General features: G+C 56.5%; 1 protein-coding gene across 4 annotated transcripts in view; it reads right to left on the bottom strand.

Moving 5' to 3' along the window:
• Nucleotides 1–3,794: 3,794 nt before the first annotated feature.
• The window catches only part of FCHSD2 (FCH and double SH3 domains 2), a 248,452-nt gene continuing 241,492 nt past the window's right edge, over nt 3,795–10,754 (bottom strand). For 2 of the 4 annotated variants that reach the window (XM_055142000.1, XM_055142002.1), the window contains 6 exons: nt 8,585–8,668; nt 8,279–8,456; nt 7,759–7,979; nt 6,829–6,961; nt 6,266–6,348; nt 3,795–5,850 (listed from right to left, as the gene is read on the bottom strand). In XM_055142000.1, coding sequence (XP_054997975.1) covers nt 5,767–5,850; nt 6,266–6,348; nt 6,829–6,961; nt 7,759–7,979; nt 8,279–8,456; nt 8,585–8,668 — 783 coding nt within the window. In that variant the 3' untranslated portion in view covers nt 3,795–5,766. The remainder of the gene's footprint in view (nt 5,851–6,265; nt 6,349–6,828; nt 6,962–7,758; nt 7,980–8,278; nt 8,457–8,584; nt 8,669–10,754) is intronic. The other 2 variants (XM_055142001.1, XM_055142003.1) reach the window with 1 other exon arrangement.

The raw sequence follows: 10,754 nt of genomic DNA, 5'->3' as shown, positions 1-10,754 counted from the left end.
CAGGGCTTAGTCCTGGCCGCCCTGACCACATGCAGCGCCAAAGCCCGAACCTGGGGCCCCTGGGACCCCTGGCTCCAGGGAAGCCGAGCCAGGCAAGTGCCTTCCCCACTGTACTCTCCGCCCCACTGAAAACATCTGGGCCAGATACACCTACTCCCGGCTAGGGCTGAAGAGCGGTGGGCTCCCGCCGGCTCCGGGGGACGGGTCTAGCTTGGTGTCTGACTCACATCCCCCTGGCAGCTTCCTGCTCCATCTGGACCCGGGGCCACCCCCTCGCCTGGGAGGGCAGAAGCCTCTGCAGGGGCATCAGGCGCCTGGGGCTACAGGAGCGAGTGTCCCGAGTCCAGCAACACCACTGGGAAGTCAGGAGTCAGCCCAGAGGTGATCAGAAGGGGCCAGCTGGACCCTGGAGTGGTGACTCCAACCCCCATACACTTTCCCTTCTTTTTTTTTCTTTTTGGTGGTGGTGGTGGTGGTGGTGGTAGTGGTGGTGGTGGTGTGTGTGTGTGTGTGTGTGTGGTGTACACCTGGCAGTGCCCAGAGCTCACTCCTGGCTCTGCACTCAGAAATTACTCCTAGCAGTGTAACTCCTAGGGGATGCTGGGGATTGAACCTGGGTCAGCAGCGTGCGACCCAGGAACTCGCACTGTCCTGGGCACTACCCCCATTCTTGGAGATATGCTTGGGATGCTGGGGGTGAGGTCTCTCTTGGTCACCCAGCCTGGGGCCTGTGCCCCAGGGACACGAGTGTGCCTGAGAGCTGCTGAGTCATCAGGAGATCCTGCCCCTGTCAGGACCTCTGGAGGATCTCTGGGGGCGCCAGGTGACACCCCCACCCCTGTTGGATAACACTATGGCGTCCTGCCCTTGGGTTATCCTTGCTCCTCCCTCAGGGAGCTTAGGTTTGTGGAGTTACTCCCACAATAGTGCTCTCAAGGCACATCCAATTTCATCAGGCACTAATAATCCTATATAGCTTTTCTCTTTATTTCATTTGCATGGTTTATTTAGCAATGCCTTTTTTGTATAGACACAGGAAGACAGTTCATGCTATGCTTTGTAACATGGGAGTTAATTGACTCCAAAATAATATTTATTCCTGGATATCCATATTTACTTGACTTTAAGCATCAGTTGCCCTTAGTTCCTAGCACTCCAAGAGAGGGTCCCAACGAAGGGACTGTATGTACCCAGGACAAGCTGTAAGCTACCCTGGCATCGAAAGGGGCCAAGCTAAGTGTCATAAGTATAATAAGAGCAGGGTCATGGACAAACTGTCATGACCCAAAAAGAAGTAATTGAATAAGGACCCTGCTGGGGTTAGGAAAGACTAACCTGGCCTGAGGACTGTGGTCTGGTGTCCCCAGGAACAGCCAATCTTTAAGCTTAACGTATCTCTGTGTTCATACAAAATGACATTGCTAGAAATATTGTAAGAAATAAGCTTACTGTGATTGTTTAAGTGAATTACTAGCTGAGGAAAGGAGAAAGCAATATACCCTGAATGGCATCCTGCCCTTGAGGATCTCCTAGTAATCTGGAGTGCTGAACCCTCAGATGAGATTTTGTCCTTGAGCTAATCTGCTAGAATTTCCCCCAGAGGAGTGGCTTTACCTCTGTTTGTTGTTATAATGTTCAGCCCCGCCTTTGTGCATCCCCACCCTTCAGGGTTTCTATATAACTATGCTGTCAGCGGGGTGAGGGGACTGGAGGATGAGAATGCAGACTTTGGGACTTTGGGGACTAAAAGGAGGACCAGCTGTGACGATGAGTGGAAGCAGAGGACTATGAGACTAGACGAGACAAGGAAGGAGATAATGAGGTAGAGCTTTGAGGTCTACGAGGAGACTAGGATGATGATGATGATGATTGGACTATGATGACTGGGGCGATGACCAAAGCAACGACTATGATTGCGCCTACTGTGATTTTGCCACAAGGAGACACAGGGGAGGAGAGACAGATAGTCTACTGACCAGCATGGGGCCAGTTTGTCCATCCCCCTGGTCCTTTGTCTGTCGCGGTGGGGTCGGCCAAGGGATCCGGCTCTCAGTCACTGAATGCTCAAGTCCCCCCACATCGCTTACCCGCCCCGGCAAACAGCAGCTCATCACAGATGTGCCTGGTTTCTCTGCACATGACCTGAATCGGGCCTCCTGAAGTCGGCAGGGAGCCCAGAAGCAGGGCCCAGGATAGCGAGGGACAAGTGTCAGACCACACCCCGAGGCGGCCAGGGATGTGGGCTCAGATGTGGGAGCCCAAAGGGTGAGGAGATGGGCAGGAAGCCGAGGTGTTTACTCTAGAGCGGAGTGCTGGGAACCCTGTATGTGGTTCCTTGTGTTGTTCCAGGCTAACATTCCAGGGGAGTATTCCCAGGCCCCCGCGCCCAGACACGGCAGCAGGGCTGCTGCTGGTTGTTTTTGGCCGCGGGACCAGGGGGAAGGAACAAGATGCTCCCTGGCACTGCCGGAACGGGCAGACGGAGCATCACGGAGCAAACACGGGGAAACCGAGAAGAACCAGACATCGGGCGTGTCAAGAGTTAGGGTTTGGGGCAAACAAGAACCCCCCTTTTGGGGCACCAGAGCCACAGCCATCAGCACTGCGGTGGCCCAGCACGTGCTCTCCCCCACCCCAACCCCTGCTTTGGCAACCCTCCCGCTGCTCAAGGAAAAGGCTACTCTATTACTGTTTTTGTTACAAAAGCAACTTCATGAGAAAAACAAGAGCGAAGGCTTAGAGCAGCCTGACTCCCGCGGGGCCCTGAGGCAGGGCTGGCCAGGTAGCTGAGACTGCGGCTCTGGGGGCAGCCAGAGAACACACAGTGTACAGGCAAGGTCGTGCTGGCCCTCTGCGGTCTTCAGATTATATATATAGGCTGGATTGTGCTCAGGGATTATTCCTGGCAGGGCTCAGGGGACCACATATGGTCTGAGGTCGGCAGTGCAAGGCAAGAAAGACATTATCCTTTATCCCCCGTACTATCTCTCTGGCCCCTTAATTTTTTTTTTTTTAAACAACTTCTGGTAAGGAGTTTTGGAGTATCTGTGTTAGTATCTGTTTATTCTCAAATAGACCTTTATTTAGGAGGTTCCTATTCTGCATCTACCAATAATGTATCTAGAATGTAAGAGATGGAAAAGGTCTTGGGAACCATCTTATTCTAGTCCTTGTATTATTTTTCTTTTATTTGGGCCAAATCTGGCTAGTACTCTGGTCATTTCTGGGAGTACTCGGGACCATGCACCACTAAAGGTGAACCTGGCAAGGTGTGTCCCTGCCCTCTGTACCATCTCTCTGGCCCTTACTCTTTTGGGTCACACCCAGCGATGCTCAGGGGTTACTCCTGGCTCTGCACTCAGGAATTACTCCTGGCGGTGCTGGGGGGACCATATGGGATGCCGGGGATCGAACCCGGGTGGGCCGTGTGTAAGGCAAACACCCTACCTGCTGTTCTATCGCTGTCTCTGGCCCTTACTCTTAACTGTAAACAGATCAAAGCAGATCAGGCTAGGAACGCGGAGCCAGCCAGGGAGAGGCCTCCCACCTGTGTGGGGCCGGAGAGAGGTAGGGGGTCGGGGCCTGCCCGCGTCACAGCCACTCCTGTGGCGGCCCATGAGTGCCCCCCATGGGAAGAGCCTCCTAGGACACAGATTCTGTCTCCAGCCACAGTTCCTGGCAGGCGCCTGGCAGGCAACTGCTCGTGCCGTGGACCGAGCCTTGCCTTCTTCCCTCCTGCTGCCCAAAGGCTTCCCGGGAGCTGCGGCTGACCTTAAACTCTTCATAAGGAAACACGGAAAATGTAATTCCTTTTTTTTTTTATTATTCAACAATTTTACATAATAAATACAAACTTTGTACAGCCACTGTAAAGAAAGCATGTGTGCACTGAGGCGCCTCGGCCCGCTGCCCTGAGGCTGACGCGGTACCTGTCCGGAGGGAGGGGGGATCTGTTTATAAAGGAGGCATTTTTTTTTTTTACAACTTTGTAATTTTTCTCTTAAAATAAAATTAGCAGCTCTTCCAAAAAAATATTTTAAAATATAACAAAAGATTTCAAACCACCCTCTGAGGATGTGGAACCCAGGCTGAAGGGCAATTTGGCTAGCAAGGAGGGAGAGGGGCGTGGGGTGTGGGTGTCGGGCGGGGCGGGGGGTGGGCTGGGGGGAGATGTCGAACACGTTGGCAAGCTTTCAGTCTCGGGAAAAACCACCCTCTCAACTTGTTTTCTGTTTTTTTCTTTTTAAACTTAAGAATAAGTTTGATAAACACAAAAAGACCTCAAATAGATCAACAGGTTAAAGAAATAATGAGGAAAAAAAAAAAGCCCCCAATTGTGGACCAGAACCCCTCCCGGGCATCACGCAGGTGATGGGCTGAGAATGGCTTAAGCTGGAACCTCACGTGGGGTTAAAAAAAAAACCCCCATGGGGGCATTTGGCAAGCATTTCAGGTCTCCAAAGATTCCTAGAAGGCATGGAGTTTTCAGCCTAAGATATATTTTCTGATTACACCCTGCAAATTTGATTTTATCCAGAAAAAAAATAATAAGGGGGGAACAAAAAAGCAATTGGCAAGGTCCCTCATTCCCGGGCAGTGCGTGCCCGAGCCTGTGTGATTCGGGGCTCATGGGGGACACACTCAGCCCCTCTTTTCCTTGTCGTCTTGCACTGGGGCAGGATTCACAAACTTCAGGTCCTTAGAAAACCAGAGCTGGTTGCGCCCGTGAGCCGCACACAGGGTCTTCCTCCCACGAAAACGTCCGGAAGCTGCTTCTGCACAGGGGGCGGGCGCTGGGCTGTGCGTGCCGCACCCCGGCTCTTGGGGTCAGTGCTCCGATGGGGACCCTGCCGCATGCAGGGCCTCCCTCAGCAGGGGAGAACCCGACAGTGCGGGCCGTGTCCTCGACTTCTCCAGACATTCCGACAGCCGGCGTACCCGCCGCCAGAGTACGTGCTGCCCAATTTAAACTGGGAGAAAAAACAACCCCCCTGAACTCAAAGGCCAAAAGAACACGATGCTGGCTCCCTCCTGCCCGGGGCGCTCACCGCTGCTGTCTGCTGGTCCGTGAGGTGGACACGGCCCGGCCGCTAGTTCAGGCTCCACGTGAGCTCCACTAATACTAAACGCACGGCATAAATATTAATACAAAGGATACTGTTATTGTTTTCCACCTGTTAGTTGCGGGAGGACGTGCATTAATGCAATCTGCGCTACACGCACGCGCGCTCGCACGCAGGGTGCTCTGCTGTTCCCTGCGAGGTTTCCCTTTCCAGTCCGGGGGAGGGGGGCCAACTATCGGGAGGAGCCAGCCTCTCCTGAAATCTTTCCTTCAGCTTCCGGTTGGCGCCGTCATGATCCGATTAAACTCAGTCAGGCCAGAGGAAGCCACCTGGAGAAGGAGCAGGTGCCGCGTGGGGCGGCCACAGTAATATACTGTACGAGTGCACTGAGAGTGTCTCTGGGGCTGAGCCCGGACCCGGGCCTGGCGCGCCTCTCCTGAGCGCAAGGACATGTGCTATGGTAGGAGAGAGGACATAGAAAATGACAACAACAACCAAAATGGGGTGGGGGGGGGGGAAAAAAAGGCACAGAAGATCCGAACATGGGAGGCGTCCGCCAGGCCGGGTCACAGCTCACCCTCGTGCTTCTTGCTCCAGTCAAGAGTCATCATCATGCAAAGGTGCCTAAAAAAAATACGGGAGCGGCCACACTCCACCGAGTCTGGCCCTGATTGTAGCGATCGTGGACGGACGCCCAGCGGCATCACACCAGCGTGATCTCCACGTCTTCCAGCTTCTCCGCGGGCCTGCGCTGGCTCTGCGTGGGCGGTGGGGGAGCTGCCCGGACCTTGGAGGGAAACGATGACAGGGGCCGTTAGCCAGCTCCTGCGCCCGGCACAGCCGGCCACTCACGCCTGCAAGGGCACGCCTTGAGCATGGCCTGGCAGGCTTGTGTCCACTGTTTCCCACCGTGTGTGTGCGCGTGTGTGTGTGTAACCAGCCTTGTGTCCACTGTTTCCCACCGTGTGTGTGTGTGTGTGTGTGTGTGTGTGTGTGTGTGTGTGTGTGTGTTCGTCCTTGTCCTGGGGGAAATGTGGAACCAGCCTTGTGTCCACTGTTTCCCACCATGTGTGTGTGTGTGTGTGTGTGTGTGTGTGTGTGTTCGTCCTTGTCCTGGGGGAAGTGTGAAACCCAAGAATCTGGTTGGGCACAGGAGCTGCTCCAGCCTACAAAGCCCTCTCCTCTCCGGGTCGGAGACTTACAGGTCGCAGTTTGCCGTAGGAGGTGTCAGGCGTGTGCCGTGGAGTCTGGGAGAATCCTGGCGACTCGGCGTGGAAGCTGTTTTCTGGGAGGGGGAATGAAAGCAGCTCATCTGGGGGCCACGGCCGCCCACAGGCCTCCTGCGGGCGGTGCCTGGCCTCAGTGGCTTGTGGGCCCCGTTTTACCCACTGGCTCTGAGGACCAACCATGTGTCCTCCCTCCGGGTTCGGCCCCTGCCCCCCGCTGCCCTTCTGTGTCACTGTGGCACTGATGCTGGCTGGGGGCTGCCAGCACGTGTGGCACCAGGTAACTCTAACGGTGCCCTGGGGATCATTACACTGGGTCACTCCTGGCTATGTTCAGGCCTTACTGGCTCTGGATTCGGGGATCGCTCCTGGAGGCCGTGCTTGGGTAGGTCGTATGGGATGCTGGGAATCAAACCCAGGTTGGCAGCGTGCCTGGACTATCGCCCCGGCCCCTGCAGCAACACTTTGTCTGGCCTTCAGGGGAGCCTCAGAATTGCCGACGGGGAGCGACTGCACTCCAAGCCCAGGAGAGCGCTTACCGCTGGCCGAAGGGGAGCGGGGGAAGAGCTGGGAGCCCCTCTTGTCCGGGCTGGGGTAGGGACTGGTGGGCGGCTGGTCGTACAGTGGCAGTGGCTGCAGGGCGCTGGCCGGCTTGGGAGAAGGCGAGACCTGCTGTAGAGGAAGGAGGTGACCGAGGGCTCCCCGGGGACACTGGCTCGCCCCTCTGCCCACGCCAGACAAACTGCTTCTCGTTGGAGCCAAGACAACCAATGCTTCTTTCCTCAGTCTCGTCAGAGAGCAAAGGAGCCTGGGACGGTCACCCCCAAGCTCCACGTTGCATTTCCCCCCTCTTTCTCTTATGGAGCTAATTTTAGTTTATTTTGAGCGGTCTCCATGTCAGGCCATTCTCTGAAAACATGCCTGATGAACCAATTCGATAGAGAAAAGAAAAGAAAAAAGGTGGCCTGACTTTTTGCGTAGAGAAAAAAATGCAGGTTCCATGCACATCGGGCTAAGTGGCTGCAGCACCCTGCCGTAGAGACAGGCAGCTGCATGTCGGGGGTGGGGGGCGGTGGTGGTGGTGGTGGGGTGTGGCAGGCTCAGGAGCTCTGGGAAGTGAACTGCAGGGCCCAGGCAGGGCAGGGCGGCTGTGGCGGTGAGGGCAAGAGCGAGCTGGCATCTTCGCTCCTTGCATGGACCGTGGAGAAGCCGTGGCCCTTCTGGTTATTTTCCTCCTGACACAACCATTTGGTGCCTGTCACATACAATGAAGCCTTCTGGCAGCCACCGCAGGATGGAATGGGGTCTCTCTGCAGGACTGCCCCAGTCTAGGTTTGTGGGCCCCTGGTACCTGCAGCGGAGTGGTACGGAAGGTGGTGACCACCTGACTGGTTCACAGACACTGCCTCTCCCCCGGGGGTTCCCTTCCTCTGAACCATCCTTTCACTTCACGCCCTGCTCCTGTTCACCTGGTTCTCTCGTGCCCATGGGGCGTCCCCGTTCTCCGGGGCTGACAGCTCTTCCACTAGCACCGAAGGGAAGACGCCGACCCGCCCGCTGAACTCTCCTTCCCAGAAGCCGTCGTCGTCCTGGTTTTCTTTGTTCAGGATTCGAATGACGGCACCCTCAGGAAAAGACAATTCGTCGTCGGTCTGGCCCTCATAGTCATAAAGTGCTTTCACAAAACAGGCTAGGGAACAAGGAAGGGGAGGGGGGGGGAGAGAGGCCAGCCAGTCAGCACAGTGCCAGGCAGAGGATGCCTTCTGCAGCCTCCCCGCTGCCCAGGGACAGCCCGGGAGCACTGTCCACTGATGCTGCCTTTACTCACGAGAGGATCGACCTGAGGCTCGAGGCCTGGGGTAAAAGTGCCCGACTAAGGACAGCATTCTAGAGTAATGTCGTGCCTTTTAACCTAGTGTGGCTGATGGCAGGGCAGCACAGTGCAGGCCACACGGGACCAAGCCAAGGGCGCCTCGGGCCCGTCTTTACCGCTGGCATCTCCGTTGAGGCTGCCGGAGACGAGCTCGGCCTCGGTGGAGTTGTTGGATGTATGTGAGCGGCTGTCCAGGGCGGCCAGGGACTGCAGCATGCTCAGGAGGCTGCTCGAGGTGGGGAACTGCAGGTACTTTTCCGGCACGTAGCCCACCTGGCCGACTTTGTTTCGAGCCTGAGTGAGAGACGCGAGACAAAACAGGTTGGCGGACACACCTTTGGACAGGGCATCACAAGAACCGAAACGCACACCTGAGACAGTGTCACAGGCAGGGGCGGTATGAGCAAAGGGAGTAAGTATACCTTTACCCAGTCTTCCATATCGCCGTCTTCAATCACCTCCAGCACCTCGTGTTCCTCAATGGTCAACTCATCGGGCTGAGAAGCCTGCAGCGGAGGATGGGCACAGACAGAATGGGAAAAGCTTAGCCACGGAGCAGAGGAGGCTGGACGGAATGAAACCGGGGTGGGAGTGGGGGTGGGGGTGGAGGGCGGGGGCTGGGTCAAAGCAGAGAAACAATTCTGAAAAATGCAGTGAACATAAATTTAAGCACTGTAAAACTTGGAGAATGAGGGGAGGTTTTACTTAAACAACAACAAAAAAATAACCAAAAACAAATAAAAAAATCAACGGAAACCAACAAAACTCAACAAAGTAAGTCACAACAGACATGGGAAGACTTGACCCCTCCAGGGGCAGTGCGGCGTGCTCCCCGTGCCCACTCAGCTCAGGCCTGCGCAGGCTGGGCCGTCCCCGAGGCCTCTGCTTCTTGCAAATGACAGGCCTGCCACCAGCGGGGGACGAGGAGGGGTCGCTGTGCAGTGAATCAGCACGGAGCACGGCGGCCAGGGAAGCGCAGGGGGCTGGCGCCGCACCAGAGGCTACCGCAGTGGCAGCCGTGAGAACGTGAGTCAGCTGCCAGCCCGAGCAGCGCCTGGCACGGTGTGGGTTGCTGTGAATGAGTGGCCGAGAGCAGAGAGCCGGAGGGCGGGGAAGGAGCGAGATCCAGTCCAGGTATGGACCTATGGTGCAGAGACGGGGCCAGTCCACCTGCGTGCCCTGCACTGACCACTGGAGGGTGGTGTGATCAGCCCTGACGGGAGGAGGCCGGGAGCAGCAGCCGCCCGGATACTGCCCCGAGACGGGAGTGTCTGGGGCACAGACTCTCGGGGCTCCACGGAGCAGAGACCCGGTGTGTTTCTGTCTGTCATACGGAGCCCTGAGGGGCCTGCGGGCACCCTCGGGCCCTTTCATGCCTTCAAAGGTCTCCCGAAGATCAGCAAGCACTGTGACCCACGGCTGTGTCACTGCTCAAACCTGACCAGTTTCAAACTGCAAAATGTGTCCTGGTTCTAGAAGCAGGAATAAGGCACGAAGGTGAGCCGCTTTCCTCACAGCCTTGCTTCCCCTTTCCAGTGCAAGGGACACTGCGTCAAGCCCAAGCTCGATGTTGCGACAGGGGCTCAAGGCGGAAGGATAGTCCCTGGCTGGCCAGCCACGCAAACACACCCGGGTCGGAATTCTAAGCAAGTGACCTCCGGTCTCAAAACCACAAGGGAAGAATCAGTTCACTGGCGCGGGGCTGCTTGCGGGATGCTTTTCCCGGGAGTCAGGCAGAGGGATGCTGGGAGCATTTGCTATTTCTGCCCAAGTAAGAGAGTCTTGGGGCCCAGGCAGGTGCCAGCAAGAGCTGGTCTCCACCCGCCGGTCCCTGCCCGCCCAGCTCTACAGACTCTGCTCCCTGTGGCCTCTCGAGGCCTGATGCCAACACACTCCTCCTTCCTGTGCTCACCGGCTGTGCGTGAGTCTAGCCCGCTGCCAGCGCAGGCCTCGGGGTGAGGGGGCAGAGAATTTTTTTTGGGGGGTGGTTCTATTTTGGCCCACTCTCTGTTTGCCAATGGGAAAGAGTATGGCATTCTACGTGGAAGGCGTTGGTGCCACACTGGCTGACCATCTCCCTGTAGTGCTGGAGGGAGCGGGGAACATACACAGGTGGCAGGCGCACGGCGGTTCCCCGCACGTGCTTTACTGCTCCGGAGTTGTTGCCAGCTCATGGTTCTCTGGCGCCCTCCTGAGCCGCGGCCGCCTTTTGCTCTCCCGAGGTTTGTGCATCCCACCAGCCCCTGCTGCACCCTGGCGGGCTGTGGGCCTCTCGGGGTTCTGCCCGCGGTGACTTACTAAAGTCGGGGTGTCCTCTGTGCTTGCCCCAGAGCCAGGGGCCAGGGAACGACTGTGAGAAAAACTCAGGCTCTCCCGCTGCCCGCTGAGGTCCCCCTGCCCAGAGCCAGGACTCGGAGCAGCCCTGCCCTCCGTGCCCACGCCCAGCTCTTGGCTTCCTTGTTTTCCTGACCATATGAGTACTTTATGTCCACTGGAGAGAAGCTGGAAAATAGTATGTCATTGGTATCTTTTATAGAACACACATTCTGATGACGTAAAAAAAAACGACACAGCTTTCCCTCATACATAAAA

This window comes from Sorex araneus, chromosome 6, assembly GCF_027595985.1.
Source record: "Sorex araneus isolate mSorAra2 chromosome 6, mSorAra2.pri, whole genome shotgun sequence".
In the NCBI taxonomy this organism is placed as follows: domain Eukaryota; kingdom Metazoa; phylum Chordata; class Mammalia; order Eulipotyphla; family Soricidae; genus Sorex; species Sorex araneus.
The sequence above is the reverse complement of the archived record's forward strand: the minus strand, read 5'-3'. Positions and strand labels throughout refer to the sequence as shown.